Source organism: Pelmatolapia mariae, linkage group LG13, assembly GCF_036321145.2.
Source record: "Pelmatolapia mariae isolate MD_Pm_ZW linkage group LG13, Pm_UMD_F_2, whole genome shotgun sequence".
In the NCBI taxonomy this organism is placed as follows: Eukaryota; Metazoa; Chordata; class Actinopteri; order Cichliformes; family Cichlidae; genus Pelmatolapia; species Pelmatolapia mariae.
Window position 1 is genome coordinate 6,724,400 of NC_086238.1, and position 17,329 is coordinate 6,741,728.

The 17,329-nt window shown below is 40.9% G+C and overlaps 1 protein-coding gene across 1 annotated transcript in view; it reads right to left on the reverse strand.

Annotated features, from left to right (window-relative positions):
• LOC134640385 (ankyrin-3-like) overlaps window positions 1-14,727 on the reverse strand; it is a 117,372-nt gene extending 102,645 nt beyond the window's left edge. The window contains exon 1 of the mRNA XM_063492149.1: window positions 14,510-14,727. Within this exon, the coding sequence (XP_063348219.1) occupies window positions 14,510-14,578 (69 nt within the window). The 5' untranslated portion in view covers window positions 14,579-14,727. The remainder of the gene's footprint in view (window positions 1-14,509) is intronic.
• Between the last annotated feature and the right edge of the window lie 2,602 nt (window positions 14,728-17,329).

Here is a 17,329-nt window from a genome sequence, read left to right on the forward strand (position 1 = left end):
GCTTCATGTTTTACATACAGGGATGTAATCCAGCACTGTAAGTCAAGTTCCTGACTAGCTGATGAATGAGTCAAGCAAAAGAGCTTATAGATGGCAGGTGCGAGAACAACCAACCTACATGGCATGTCACACTGTGGAGGAGAGTCCGAATAAAATCTTGATTTCAGTCTGTGTCAGACATACCAGATGGTGCAATTAATGCATAGTAAATCACACAGCATGATGTAAATATAAAGGAGAGATGTGTTAACTAACATCATAGATTTGCATCTCTTTGACCTTTGAAAACTTAGAAAATAATTAAGCTTTGGTCACAGTGATGATACTTCTATATTTCCAAAATGATCAAACGAGGAAGAAGACCCCAAAATGGGGTAATGAAAAATGGGAATGGCAATTTTATTTATGTAGCACATAGGGCTGCCTCAAACGATTATTTTTGTGATTAGTCGACTAATCAGATCATGCATCCATTGGACGAAGAACGTACAGCTTATTGCACCAGCATGCATTTGCTCTTATATAACTATCATTAGCTTACAGCTTTAAGTGGTTAAGGTATGTGCTAACTAAAAAATAAAGACAAGATGACAGTTTATTAAATTTTAATGAAATTTGCAGATTATTTCGGTGAAGTTTAATAAACTCAGCCGTCTGCTCGTTGCTATCTAAAATATAACAGGACGCCGGAGTATATTCTCGAGCATCTCACACTTCTGATAATCAGTTGTCTGCTTGATGTTTATTCAGCTGTGTGAAAACTATAACTTTAATCTCAGGCAAACCGATTTACTCAGGAACAAATAAAATACTGAAAAAAGCCAAACAATAACATTTTTAAGTTATCTAAGTGACTTATATATCATGTTTAACCTGAGTAGCGAAAGACGGCGGTGGGTTTGAAAACGATTTGCCGGGAGTCCGGTGTTCTCACCGGCTCTAGTGAGCCTTGAACCCCGGCTAGCTATCGAGCTGGTGGGTAACAGACATCTCCGAAAACGTCGCGGCGCTTTTGAAAATATGTGGTGTCTTGATAAACTGAGCAGATATTTGAAGTTTATACAGCTACATTCTCGCCTGAAAATATGTTAAATGTTTATTTTGTGACCCAGAAAAAATAATAAGAGTAACCTTAAAACTAACTAGCTGCCGCCATTGTTGGAAACTGAGCAGGGCCGCGATGGGCCGCGCTATGAATTCTGGGACACTGCTTCTTCTTCTTCGGGGTTTAACGGCAGCTGGGATCCTTGTACATGCAGTGCTGCCATCTTCTGTTTCAGTCCGTTATTACACTCTTAAATCCTACTACTTATTCCTGCGTCTTTTGGGATCTTACAAAGCTTCATTAATCGTGGCAGCCCTAGTAGCACAGTTGATTACAAGTAGCCTTATTGTACTTAAATTATGTAAAAGATGCCCAGTGTTGGTTTTGTATCTAGCTGTATTGTAATCTCTCTTTTCCATGCTGCATTTTGATTGTTGGGCCTTAACAGCCATAAGTAGACTGGTTTTTGATTTAAGGTTTCTAAGGCAGGCTGTCTCCAAATCAGCCATCTGTGCATAAAATACAGACTGAGAGCACTATGACCCACCACCAAAGATTTCAGCTTTTTCTACAAAATGATTCCTCTTTTAGCATCCTGCTACATTTTGATGGTCGGCATTGATCAAATCAAATCAAATCAAATCACTTTTATTGTCACATCACATGTGCAGGTACACTGGTACAGTACATGTGAGTGAAATTCTTGTGTGCGAGCTTCACAAGCAACAGAGTTGTGCAAAATACAATAATGTAAAACAAGCAAAATATAAAAATGGCTAATCTAAAAAGTAATAAATATATGTACAATATGTAAAGGTATATACATTACTGAATGGGCAGTTTTACCAGAAAATAAAGTAACATCTTCTACAAATATGAAAGCATCACTGCTTTCGTACACTAAGGAAAGTCCCACCTAATTATGCCTTTGTTTATTTGATCTTAAACCTAACCCACTTCTTTCTCCTCCTACGTGTTACAAAGTAGATTTACTGTACACTGAAGCTCAGTTTCTTCTTGGACCAGTTATATTTTTAGTGAAGTACTACTTCTGGTTAAGTTAGCTTAAAGAAAGGTGCATTGGCAAAGAAAGTATATGAAAAATATATAAAAAACCTGAAAGAGAGATTTGTGTCTACATAAAGCCCAGAATTTGAAGCAGAAGTAAAATAGTGTTGAATGTTAAGTGAATGATCCTGGATTGCATGTTTGCGTTAAATTTGGATTTGTGTATGTTAAGGACGGTGTCAGTTACCAAAGACAAAGGCTTTAGTGACAAACTCCTTCCTCTACAATAAAAAAAACCATTTTATCTTGCACGTTGTGTCTTTCACACATCCCTGTAAACAAGAAACACACAGACACACACAATCCATAATGATTCTCCACAGTCACAGCCATTGTGGAACATAGGTCTTTCCAGACTCACTCAATCCCTTACTGTCCTGGCCAGCGAGGAGGATGTCTCCATTGTTTAATGACAGTGAGGCAGGAAATGGTTCCTTTTCTTCCCTTACAACTCCATTACTGTGTATGGGTGTGCGGTACTGTACTGAGCTGACAAGACTTCATCATTTGAGTAATTTTGACTCAGTTTTTTTGGGCCCTGATCTCGTCTTCCCACTCGCTTTTACATAACACCCTCCTCTGCGACTGCATCAAAGAAGGCAGTGATTTTTAGAAAGGTACTACATTTTTAAGATTTAGGTACACATAATGGATCCATTGTAATTTCTAAACAAGACTTTAATTTCTACATCTATTGTCCTTCAAACATTTTTTTTCTGTTTATGCAGGTAATATTAAACAGTGGGGGATGCCCACACTGTTTCCTTTCATACTTCACTTGAGCTGGGTAATTGATGATGGATGAAGCAATCATAAAAAATCCCCAGCTGGTAAATTACGACTTGGCTTATTCTCTGTGGGTAAACTAGGCCATCTGGGATGAGCTATAACTATGAAAGGATACTGGTCTACACTGGGCTAGACAGCAAGGAGATCTCAGCAGTGATTTATTCATGACGGAGCCCTCCTCTCCCCTCCCTACTTCCTCAGCTTCCTCTTTCCCTCACATCATCCTCACATTCTTAGTCTGTATCTTCACCATACTGTCCACTTTCCTCCTCCCCTCCCTTCATTTACTACCTACTTAAATTAATCACATTAAATCAATGAGAGACAGGGGCAATTCATTTTCACTCCCTGTGCATGGATATGGAGAGGGATCATCACATCAAACTGATGGATTTAAAATATGTACATATATATGTTCAATTTTTTTTTCAAAACTGATTTTGCAAAAAAAAAGAAAAACAAAAAGAAAGAAAGAGTTGTAGGAAATAACTTTAAAGGAAAAGTGTGACATTTTATGCTTATTTAGTTATCAATGCTCTACATTACCAGAAATTCATTGAGTTTCACCTGCAGCTTTGCTTGTATTTGTACAAATCCATCCCAGTTAGGGCTAGCTCCTGGTGATAGCTTCCTAATTACTGAATACAATAATGGTTTCCATCTGGGGATAAAAATATTCATAAGAAAACATAAATTTCCTACCAATATCTTGCACATGCTGTAATAACAGCAATAATAATAAAAAAGTATTCCTCTTAAGCTTTAATTATGACTTTTTCTGTATTATGTTATTACAACAGTTCTTATTTTGCTAACTTATTTCCACAGCCTAACTGAGAACTTTTCTACAAAGGCCACCTCAAAAAATCCTCAAGACCCACACCAGGATTAAATGTATTCTTCCAATGGCACCGCTCCACAAAGGTTCATGAGATTAATCTTTATGGGTTTTGTTTTATCGAGCTTGCAGACAAACAGCACTGACACATATTCCCCAGCCTCAGCTCTCACCTTGGAGGAGGAATAATGTATGTGCATCATTATTATTGTGATGTGGCAGCAAATGACAAAATGATCTCTGTAGCGCTTCATGTAAGATGTCGATGGTTGTTGTTCTGGTTATTCCACTAACAAATAAATTCACGCACGCACACACACACAAAGATCTACACAGGCAGGTCGAAAGGGTATCTCATTAGCAGACTCACACCCTCACAGCTGGAGGTTGTCACATTGTGTGTGTGCTGACACTGACCACAGGGCAGGAGAAACCCTGTCACTGTTAGCAATAAACAACTCACCCATCAACCTTCTGCAACCACTGGGGCATTCCACAACAAACACACAAAGCAATACTGAAAGGTATAAAAATCACGTGTTATCACTGTACGACTCCCACGTGCTTCATCAAAGCCTTAGGCAATGCTACTTTTCGTGCCTCAGCTTATTGCAAGTCAGGTAAACACATTTCAGCTACTGTATGTGTATACAACAATGACAACTGTGCCTAGAAGGCACTTTTCACTGTGGCTATAATCAATGCCCAATTTCAAAATCTATAATTTCCTCTCTCTTCCAGGTAACCATCCATTTTAAAGCGATGCCTTGCAGTGGAGAAAACTGAACTTTAAAGCATACCCTCCAGAGAAGAAAACACCTCACATTAAATAGAGAAAGAAAGCGAAGCTTTTAAGACATTCTGATATACTTGTCAGCGTGCATAGCAGCAATAGTTTGAACCCAACTTTCTGACAAGGTTCTTGATGTCAGGAATTGTTGTTTGGCAGTTATCAGGAGGCTATTATCGCCTTCAGTCAATTCATTATTAAAGTTTCATGCAAATCATCTGACAGTAATTTCAAAAATGTGGCGATGATAGCCTTCAGCCGTCATACAGACTTGATGGCTTGGAAGAAAATATGAGACACGCCCAATGGCATGCAGCTTTTTAATGTAATGGGCCTTTGCGTCACGGCTGTTTGTAAAAAAACGGCAATAACATCTTAGGAGGTGTGTTTTTGAGAGTGTTTTGGAATGTGACAAAGCGCATATAACAATTGCCAGCTTCTCGTTAAAGTCACTGATGTGGGAAATTTATGATGCAATGGATGGATGCAGTAAGAGATACACTGAAGGCTGTCAGCGTGACAATTTTCTCATTATTAATGACTTAATAATGTCGGTTTGCAGCGGCAAAAGATTAGATCACAAAATCCAAAGTCAAAAGGAAAAGTCCAAAAAGAAATGGTCAAAAGCTGAGCCAGACTAATAAAAAAAACAGGCATTTGCTGCATCCCTTAAGCACAGAACATCAGCAACTCAAAATAAGATTGGTCTGTTCCTCAACAGATCAACAACTGAGTTATCAATAAAAATATGTAGCCAATTCCATGTGTCTGGCCCCTCAGCTCTATAGCAGTTTGAGAAACAGAGAGCAGAAGGCAGAGTTGGAGAATAGATGAGGTTAACATTTTTGTTCCTGCACTGAAAGCTGACAAATGTCACAGTTTTACTACAGAAGAGAGGGGATGATTTCTTGGGTTACATAATACTGTAATAGAGAAAACTGTGTGGCTGAAGCCTGTCACTGAAGCCCCTGGTAATGTATATCTCATACATGCCTGTAGGTGTTTATTTTAGGTGTACATGTGTACATCCGCTTACATACATTTATAAACCCGTGCACTTCTCCTACAGCTTCCTTCCTTTGCTCAACATCACAGAATTCCCTTTTGGTTTCACCTGTCGTGAATCTCTACGCCTCACTCTTTTTTTAAAGATGTCATTTTCCCGATCCTCTACTGCCTCTCATTCTACATATTCTTCCACCTTCTCTGTCGCTGTCTGCCTAATCTTGCCTTCCAATGCTATCGACCCGTTTGGCTCAGGTGGTGTTGCTTTGGGCTCACATTTTGCTGCTGTCAATCCTGACCTGAAATCTAAAAATGGGCGCATTTAACATGGTCTCCCCCCCCCCGCCCCCCCAGTTGGCATACCACAGTCCACCCCCGCACCTCCTCCCTATGCCGATCCAAGAGCCCACCAGACAGCATGGGAAAACCATAAAATTACGAATAAGGGAATTGTAGCATTATGGAATCCCCACTGAAGGCTGATGAAAATCCCACTGCTCATGCTAAATTTACCACAAGAGGTTTAATGACAACTGTTATTCAACATTTCATTGACGCTTAAAAGAAAATTCCTGTTTCTCAGCAGGATGGGTGCTTGACAAGAAGTCCAGAACAATGGCTCACTATTTTAAGCAAATTAAACCTTTCAAGGCAACATGATATCTCACTATGATTCTGATTAATTTCAGCAAATCTCTTCTCTCAGACACAGAAAAACCACGTCACCTAGAAACCTTAATATTCAGAAAGTCAACAGTGACATGAAGTGGAGGCACATTCTCACTTTAAAGGAAACCAAAATCTTTTCTTAACCTCAAACAAAGTGTGTTTGCTTCCTAATCATAAGCACAGGAGGATTCCCGAGGGAAAGTGTTGCACTTTCTGCACTCACCATCCCTCTCAGCCGCCTCTTTTCAACTTTGATGCGGTACAGGACATTGCACTTTGCTCCTAGAATAAAATGCATCATAATTCAGCCAGCAATTATATATCTATCAAAGAGTAACAAAACAACCAGCAACATTTATAGAAGCCAGAATAGCCTAAAACATGCTATTAAAAACACTAATACTACACCATGAAAATCATCTGTAATAACACGGAAAAAAGTCTCTAGACGTCTCTCTCACCTGGATTTCCAAACAGCTTAGCATGAATAGTGCTAAACTGGCAATCTGCTCTAGATTTGAAAACACAGCCTCTGTTTTGTGGCTATCTGTCAGACATTTTGAATTTCAGTGGAAGCCAGATCCTGCTGTTAAGTGCAACTTCAAGCAGAGAGACAGCAGAAGGGTCCTGGCACATGACAGTTTTAAGAGAGTCTGCAGCTATCTGCTCACATTTCCCTTTTCATTTCCTTTACCTATTTTATTCACCAGCAAGCTGTCATTTTCCATCCCACGGAGGAAGCAGGGGTGAGCCATCTGGCTTGCCTCCACTGTGGATGTATTCCTGATCCTAGAATACATCATCGGATTTAAATAAACAACACCTGAGAACCAAAGGAACGGAGAGGTATGCAGACCCCTACTTCTCCTTTTTCATTAAATTGTGTTTAATAAGTCCTTTCACTTACAAACACTGTACTGTAACTGTCAATGGCACCATTCAGGTCACGGTGGGGCCACCGCTCTGAAATCTGAAACTGAAATCTGTTTGCACCCACGACAGCTTGCTATGCGAATAAACACAATCAGTCTGCACATCAAACATAATAAACAGGAATTTACATCACATGACACTTTTCCCTGCTGCTTCACTGTGGGAATTAGTGTGGGAATAGTGTGATCTTTGTCAGTCGTTATTCCCTGCATCATGACCAAAACCCTATTAACAACTCATACAACAATTTTTTTTCTGTGCAGAACAATTAACAACCAGAGAATCTGTGACTCACTTCTTTTAAATATGGACTAAAAATAAAGTCGTGGGACTTTAATCTGTTTTCATGCAGTGCTTAGTCGGCCATAGTAAAAACTGCTGATGTCAAATAACTGAGAAAAAAAGGTGGGAGAATGAAGCGGTCACTACAGGGTCGGCAGACAATAAAGTGAGCATAAACCACTGTTATTGCTTTTGGTATGGAACAAAAGCTTTTGTTATCCCGCTCTGTTGCATTTAACAGTTGCCATGGCAACACTGGGCCAGGAGAGGCTTAAGGAGGATCCCGAACTTGATAAAAGAGGTGTCTAAATCTGACAGTGAAACTCTGCATTCAACCATCTTTTTCCTCTGCTGTTTTCCACGACTGACTCGTATTGTGGAGCCTTTTGAAGGAGACAGAAAAGACGGGAAAGAGGAATGGAAGGAGCACAACTGAGTAAGATGTAAAAAGCCTTCCGGACGGAGCTGTGGGGAACGGAATTGGCTCTGGAGTTCAGGGAACTGTGACTGCCAGCAGAGGAAAATACCAGTAGAGTGGATATGAAAACATGTATTATTGCACTGTCTACGTCTGAAAGCAACTGCAGTCTGGGTCACCAAGCAGCCCAGGTTCAAAATGTTGGGTGTTTTTACATTCAGATTTTGCTGCAAGTCATTATTTTTGCTGTCTTTTGATTAAAAGCACACCCCAAAGAATATTCAGAGATCTGAAGTTTAATTTTCTGACTAAGGGCTGGTCGTTTTTTAATAATTACAGCCAGGTTTTCACATGTGTTTAATAAGAAGCGCTCCAATATGAGATTACAGCACAACACCGGCTCTTGCTATTTCTTGTGGGAAGAGAAACTCTTTTAAAATTGCACTGAGCACTCACTGATATTGATTCACTCTCGCTGACAGACGTAAAAAAAACATAACGAGGGCATTTTTTCAAATTGCTTGCTTTTGTTGATGGAGGAGGGGTGATGAGAGAGGTTTGTGTGGGGGACGGATACACAAAGTGAAAAGTGGCAAGCCCTTGTAAGTCGCTTTTTTGTTAATTGAGTCTGGTTCAGCAGCCTTGCTACCTGGCCAAGGCCATTCCATCTGTATTCGTAGACTGTGTGCTTTTTTTGCATGTACTTAGGTCAGTTTGAACATTTCTTTGACGCTGACAGCTGCTTCAGGTTCGTGTCCAGAAAGCTGACTTATGATTATGTGATTAAAACTGTAGTCATACAACTGGTCAGCCTTTTAAACAGTCAGTGACTCAACCAAATAAACAGCAAATCACATATTTATGCTGGATTCATAAGGGCTAAGCTATGCTAAACTTTGTTCAGCTTGTTAATCATGTTTAAAGACAAAGATAGATTCCAATAGGCCAGATCTGAAGTTATAACAGGAAGAGCGATGACAACAAACACTTAAATCATTTAAAAAAGGGGGGTAATGAAAAAAGTCTTCCTGAACATCTCTATTTAAACGCATATTCTCACCTTCACCCACCTGTGCCATCGTTGTAATGTGGGCGTGATTGTTTTGATGTCCTTATGCTTAAGAATATATTTTTCACAGCTACTTGAGACAGTGGAAAACTGTGGTGGTAGACACTTTGTGAAGCTTGATTATCGGACAACTACTCCTGATATAACATAATACCCTTTCAAACCTCCGGCGAAGCAGTTTGGGGATTAAGGGAGTGCTCCAGAACAATGGACTGACAGAGGAGCACGCCTCCTCCGTACTTCCTTATCCCTTTCCTTTCCATCTTTTCCTCTGTCACTCCATCTGCTCACACCTCACTCTCACTTCTATTTCACCGTCTCCTCTATCCTCAATAGCTGCCCTCTTTCATGGTTTTGCTCTCTTTTCCTCCACATCCTTTTCTTCTTCCCTCAATGGAAACAGAGGACCAGAGACAGCACATCTGAAAGTGATGGAACTCTGACAGGCTGATCCCACTGCCCTTTCCCCAGGGCGCACAGCTGTGCCCGGGCTCTGTGACGCCTACCTACCCAAACACACATTCACACAGAAATGGTAGGAATACACCCACCTACACACATGCATGCATACATTTATAAAGCTACCGAGGGACCACACATGCGCACACCTCCACAGTCCAACAGCACGTGTGTTTGTGTGTGTGTGGTTTTATATATAAGTCATCACATTTCTATGCTGCACCTAGAATATATGGCAAAAGCAAGGAATGCCAAGGAGGTGAAGTGATGAAGAACCTCATGTTTTTTGGCCCAATACCAATATCAATATTCAGGTTCAGTAGATTTTTCTTGGGTTTTCTGTGTGTGTGCCACTGAAAAACCTTTTGGAACAAATATAAAATAATAGTTCAGCAGAACTGAATATAATTCAACATTCAGTCTTAGCTATATTTTTTGATATGCAAGTCATTTTGGCATTGGCTGTTTTGTGATTAATCTAATAATTATTAATAAAATTCTAGTAGGCAGTAAATTATCTCTGTTAGTATGAACTCCAGTGTCACGTCTTTTCAGTGTTTTTCTTTTCATCGCCATCCAAAAGCCAAAAATATTCAGTTTAGGGTCTAATTATGCACAACAGAAACAGCAAATCTTCCCATAGGTGCAGAGCAGGGAAAGGAGAATCATTGGCTTTTTGTTTAGATATGACTTAAGTGACTAATTCATTATCCAAAAATGAACCAGCTCACCTCTATTTACAGAAGCATTATACAGTATTTACTTGTATTTCCTCTAAATTTTCACCACATACTTTCTCCCAAACCCACGAAGCATAACCTTCACCTCTTTAAGGATTTTATCTGTGCCAAGTCCATTAGTGTAATCTGAAAAACAAAAGCAGCACTTTGTTTGCTCTCTGTTAGTCTCCACACACACACACACACACACACACACACACACACACACACACACACACACACACACACACACACGCTTCACATCTTCCATCAGCACATTCACCAGTGCTCTGCTGTTATCTGGGGGATGTGATGTGCAATTTCTCTTTGAAGGCACTGTCACAGAACGGCTTATTTCACCAGTCCTCCAGACGCGGGGCTCTCTGTCTCTGGCAGGGTTTTTCCATGCAAGACAAAGAACAGAGCTGCCCAAGCTTTGCTGCCTGGCTGTCTCATTAGAAACAAGACAACAGAGGCAAGACAAAAGGGGGATGTTTGCAGCCCAGTGAAAAGTGGAAAGATGGTAGAAATTGAGCTAAAGTCATCATTACTTTTTCTATATCAAAATGAAAGCTTCAGCTACAGCCCTAAAAGCTTTCATTTTAAAAAGATATAGCAACAAGTAAATGAACTCTTACTGCCACTTGTGGTTGCGTTGTGAGAATGAAACACACTGCGAGGAGCGGAGGCAGAATATACTGACGGTGGGGAAATTTGATCAACAGCAGCGGCTTGTTTGTGACAGAATTTTTAGTGTTTCGGTGATACCGTGCTTCTCAGCTGTCTCCACTTGTCAGCATGTTGGACTGTCAGAAGCTTTGACAGGAGCAGCTCTCCTTAGGTTTTTTCTGACAGAAACACCATGGCTCCTTACACAATCATCAGGAAGTGTAAACACAGAGTACATCTTGCAGTTAAGGGCAGTTTATTTTTGGATGGTATAACCCCAGTAAAACTGTGGTGCTTCTTCAGTTCAGCATGAACATTTCTTATGTAATGTTATGGTTACTTTTCTGAGCAGATTTATATGGAGAAGCCACTGCTGTGGGCAAAATGCACAGATATCCTTAGCACCCCTGCTTTAATTCATAGACTGCAAAACATCTGAATTTTAACTGCGAACCACACCAGTTCATTAAGTAACCTGTACAAAGTCAGTGCTTAAAAAATCTGATTAAAAAGGGTATTTTCATCATTTTCTTTCTTTCTTTTTTAATTTTATTGAGTTTAGTTTTAGTTTTTTAGGATTCTGAAAGGGACATACTTCTATATAAGCCCTCTGGGGTCTTTTTATCTCACAGCAAATCTTTCTTCCTTATTTCCTGCGTAAGAAAATCATTCTATGTGTAGTTTAAGCAGCTAAACTAACTACACGGTAACTCAACACAACGCTTCAAACCAGATGTCCAATTACGAGCGTGTGCGTGCACATGTGCACGCCCGCCGTGGGCGCATACACCCAGCAGCTTCCTTGTGCTGGAAATGTTTGCAACTGAATTCCTTTTAATACTGTGTGTGCTTATGTTATGTAAACCTCATTATCTCTATCACTACATCGAATTCTTATCATTAAGCCTCTCTGAGATCATAGAGCACTTGGAGGAACATCAAAGTGCTACACAAACATGCTGACAAATATTCAGCGCACACGCCAGACATGCTACACTTAAACACACACGCACATATACCCAGATAAGTAAAAACAATCAGGGGAAAAAAGCCCCTAAACACCACACTGAATCTGGGGTTGATTCACGACGCCTGTCATAATCAGTATAAGTCGGGGGACCTTGAGTCAAAAGATGTTTGATTGTATCCTTGAGCTTCACCCGTCACAGCAGCTGCCTCATGAAAAATAAATTCTGTTCTGGCCACCAAGTTCACCAGTCCACCCCCTCTTCACTCACTCTCCTCGCTCCTCTCCCTCTGCTCTCACCCTCGACATCTTTTGCTTAGAAGAGAGACTGGTTGCCATGGCTACAATCATTAACACATCTGGCATATTTATCTGGCGTTCGTATGCTCACGCAGAGAAACGCACAGCCAACGAACACACACTTGCACACATGCTCGCAGAACGACTAAACAGCATACATATGTAAAAAGCATTAATATGCATTCTTTTTTTGGTGTGCAGTTTTCAGCTGCATGGCTGCAGTCTGGAGCTTGTGTGAGAGAGATAATGGACTGAGCCTTGTTGGGGAAAATACGTCAACAGAGAACTTAAGGCCTCGCTCATAATCCTATTGGTGAATTTAACCAAACGCGCTTTATCTTAATCCGTTGTGAAATGGAGTTGGAGATGGAGACTCTTCCTTACATTTGCATATTCCAAACTGATATTTAAGATTTTGCTTAAAATCACGATTTCTCCATGTGAAGAAGAAGAGTGTAGCCCATCATGTATTTGTGAGGCTCATTTGAATAACTGATATTCTTGAACTTATTCAGCTGAGACACAGTTTCTATATAATATATATGATGTATTCTGTATGTATCTGGTGATATTAAAAGCAAAGCCCTCATTTGCAACATGGCAGATGATAGTGATCCTCTTGCCCTCCAGAAAATGTCATGGGAGGGTGTTTGACAATATAATCACTAATGTTTCCTTAGACCTTATGGTACACTACTGAGCCACAACATTTAACTATTTGCCTAATATTTTGTATCTTCTCTTTGTGCCACCAAAGCAGCTTTGATGTGCTAGGACATCAACATGTTCGAACATGTAGTGTCTGACCCCAGGACACTGGAAGAAGGTACTTTGGGTCCTGGTGGGGCCTCTATAGACATGGCTTGTTCCAGCACATCCTGTGGATGCTTAATTGGATTGGAATCTGAAGTTTGAAGGCCAGGTCAAAGCCTTGGGCTCTTGTTGTGTTTCTCTAGCCGACCCTTAACAGTTTTTGCAGTGTGGTGGGGCAGACTCTCCTGCTGAGGCAGGCCACTGCCGTCAGGGAATGCCATTGCCATTGGCAGGGGGATGGGGAGTCGGGTGGTCGTGTGATACTGTCAAATTAACATCTGCATTAATGCTAGGCCTCAGCTTTCCCAGCAGAACGTAACGTTTTGCTTCCATAAGAACCAATAGAATTATCATTTTAGCCCTCGTGAAGATGTATTACCATATGTAATTCAAATTTGTAACCATTAAACCATACACAATTTTATAGATAAATGCCATTTCTCTACATTCAACACTACTGTATTTACTGAAGTCTGCAATTTGAAAATTGTGTCTCTCGCTATTTATGAGTAGCCAGACTGACAGCTTTACCACTGAGGGTGGTACATATTACAGCAGCTATAAATTATTTATTGAGAAGCACAGAATACATTTCTTCTCAACAACAGGCACGCTCACTGTGTAAAACGTATAGCTAAAATCTGCTGTAGCTCTTCTCTGTCACATCCCTGATCTTGGGGGCTACCTCAGATCTTGTATTAGCTCTGAAGCAGCTCAAACAATCTGGAAAACAATTTGTGGGTTTGGTCAGACGTGTGTATTCTGCACTGATCACTTGCTTTCAGTGCCAGAACATATTTATCAAAGGCTAGTCACATTAACACACCAGCATGGGAAGCAAAGAAGAGAGAAGTGTTTTAATAATGGTTCCACCACCAACAGACACACTGAAGATATTTAACTGTCAACCACAAGCGGAAAATCAAAGATAAGTATACACATGTGCGCAAACAAACTTACCGACATTTCATAAGTCACGACCTGTTTCTGTGGTGAACACCTTCAATCAAAAACCATAATAGCTACTTCAGAGGATCATAACAGGATGACTATGTAGATGTCTCTCAGATAAACACACATTCACACGGTAACACAAAGACACGCACATACACAGCTGTGAAAGAGTTTGGCTGTACGACAGATGCCTGTGCAATCCGTGCATTATACTGCCCCCACCCTAACCCCTGAGGACATCCCCTTTCTTCCATAACACACATTCTCTCTGCACTTTACGTACAACTGTTCCCTCAGCCACAGCAAAACAACCAGGCAGACCAGTTGCAACGTCAGGGTTATAATAACCATTGACTGACAGGCGCATTTCAGTTGGCTTTGGAAGCATTCCAGGTAAGGCTAAACAAACATTTCTCTCTCGTGACAGAGTCGTAGACAGTAGGAAAAATAAATAAATCTGTGAGCACTTCATGGGAGAATTAACATAATATTCAGACTTAAACATCTGAAAAAATCTGCTCTTGAAAAAGGATCGTTTTCAACAACGTGGTTAGACACACCTTTACTTTCCTTTTGCAATTGGTTCATGAACCTCACCCATAATCTCACCTCATCCAACCACCTTTTACTTCCACATGAAAAATCACTAGCTAAGCCTAAAGCAAATGATCCAGTGACAAGCCAGGCACACCAAGACAAAGAAACCGCTTCCTCTCTCATACCTTTTTGCCTTTCTTCTTGCGATGGGCTCCTTTCCCGCCGCCTGCTTTCTCCTTAGCTTCCTCACTCATATTCAGAGATCTCCCACTGTTCTTCCCCTCTCTTCACTTTTTTTAATCCAGCATGTAGGAGCTCATGGAGTAGAGTGGCAGCAGCTGCTGTCTTCACTGCTTAAACGCTGCCACAGAAATGTCCATTTAGAAGCAGTGAAAGAAGGACTGTTCCATGCAAAGTGGGAGTGCGCGTGAAGCGAGGAGAGACTGGGAGGACTGTGCTGATGCTCACTCCCTCCTCCTCCTCCTTCTTCTTCTTCTTCTCTCCTCTTCCTCTCCACGTTCACAAATACTCGCACACACTTGCAAGCACGCTCACTGAGGTCCACTCCCACTTGCTGCCTTCTCTGTGCGCAATTGGCGACTCTCTCCAACGCGCTCAGAGGCAGGGTGTGGAGGCAGGAGGAAAGTGGAGAAATAGAGATGGAGAAGGAAGATGAAGAGGTGGAGGATGTTGATATATGTGATGCAAAAAGAAAGAAAAGATAGATAGAGAAGTAGACTGAAGGAGTGTATTCCTGACTTGGTGTCGTGCTGCCTACCTGAGCGTGGAGTCTAGAGGCACACTTTCAGAAAGAAAATGCTACATGGGAAGAGAGACAGAAAAAGAAAAGACAAAAAAACGGTGATTAAGACATAAAGTAGGAGAAAGACGAGAGTGAAAAAAGTGTGAGAAAGAGAGAGAGAGCAATAGGTTGAAAAGGGGGTGCGATCCACTTCACTCTGCCGGCTGGATGATCTCTGCTGTCACTCCCTGCCCAGACGTTGTAATATGAAATGAGACTCTCCTCGAACAGGCCAGCAGAGAGACGGAGAGAGAGAGAGGGAGAAAGAAATGGGGTGGAAGAGAGAGAGGATCATTAACACGATGCATCAGGTCCTTCCAGAAAAGGAAGTCTCCCCACTAGCCTTTGCCAACAGGATCAGCTTACTGGAAACTGGAACAGAACAGAACTGCACCAAGCCCTGACTGTCTGACAGACTGACTGGTTGAGTTAAGGTGTGCGCATAAAAATATGTGCACGAGACAGGAAAAGCAAGTATACAGATATGCACGCAAGCTTGACATAATCCAAAGAATATTCAACCAGTAACCACTGAAATATCCGTGTAACAACTCGACATAGACAGACTTCAAAAAGACATGAAGACCACGCCTTTTTCGGCTTCAACAAGCTATAGCACTCCACCAATGAAGCATCCAGCTAATGAGGCAGGGGGAGAGAAAGTGAATCACGGAGAAGGGGAGAAAATGGGAACAAAAAGCCCTGGGTGTCACAGAATGAGAGATCAGAAGGAGGGGTGGGGTGAGTGGAGGGTGAGACACAGAGAGGAGAGAGAAACTGACAGTGGGAAATGAGGAAGACTAAGGTAGGGAGGGTGAAAAAACAATGTGATATCAGAGGAACAGTGAAACCAAGGAGGCATAGAAAGAATGAAAGAACAAATGAAAAAACAAATGAGCAGCCGACAGAGGCACAGAGAGGCAGGGACTGCTACGATTGCCCCCCTAAACAACAGGTTCTTTATTCTGGGGTGTATATTGCTGTTAACCAGCTCTTTCTCTCTCCTGTTCCTGATGAGCACAATCACGCTGTTCACCAACAGTGAAACCATGTAAAAACATGACTCAGTTGAAAACACACACACACATATATATATATATATATATATATATAGTCAAATATCTTGAATTTTAAATATACAAACACAACATAGAAAAAGATCAGCTGTTCCTAATTGCTATTCTTTTCAATACAGGTCAGGCTATAATAACATCACAGAGTAAGAGGGCAATCTCTGAGTTGCTGATTATTAAGCCATTAATATCATTAAGTCTAATTTAAGTTTATTTAAATTTCAGTCTAATTTAAAGAAAATGAATGTGCTATTCATCAATTATCTCACTTAGTACTGTGGAAATGTCTTGATATATTGATTGTGAATTTCTGAAACATGTACAAACATACGTGTTCAGTAAAAAGCTACAAACTGTTCAGTTCACTTATTTGCCAGATGTGTCTGGGGTGGAAGCATCAAAAGTAAATACAGGAAGAAGGTACTGTGTTCTAGACAATTGGAAAACACTGAGAATTGACTCTCATTTCACATCTAGTTGCTAGCCTGTAGTGACCTTTGCCCATCTGCTGCATCCCAGAATGGAGAGCACACATGGCTAAGGGAAGGTGTTTAGCTCAGACTTGTAATGTCACAAACCACTCCGGAGTTTGTTTGGAACTGGACTGAGATCATCACCCACCAAAGGTTTCTGGTGTGGTTGCGTTGGTTTGCATCCCAAGTGAGTCACACCAAGTGGGAAAATGACCCACAGTTTAAGTTAAATGGACTAAACGCTGCAGGTGTGAAAACCTTAGGACCTGTAAGCATTCTTGTAGTTTCTTTAACTAGTCTTCAGGAATAGTTCTCCAAGCTTCTTGAAGGACATGCAAAGCTTTTCTTTCTAGCTATCTTTTCTATCCATCATGGATCAAAATCTTATGATACTTTTCTCCATTTGTAATTTCATCAATTTTGAAAAGATCCACAACACCACTGGGTCAAATTCAGCTCCAAACTATGATAGAGCCTACACCATGTTTTACAGATGGCTGTAGAGACTTACTGTTGTACTGCTCTCATGACCTCCTTCATACATACTGATGATGGTTTTAGCCAAAAATTTCAAATTTGGACTCCATAAGATATGATGCCACTGATTTTCAGTCCAGTTCTTGCGTACTTTGGCATACAGACAGTACACCACGCTGA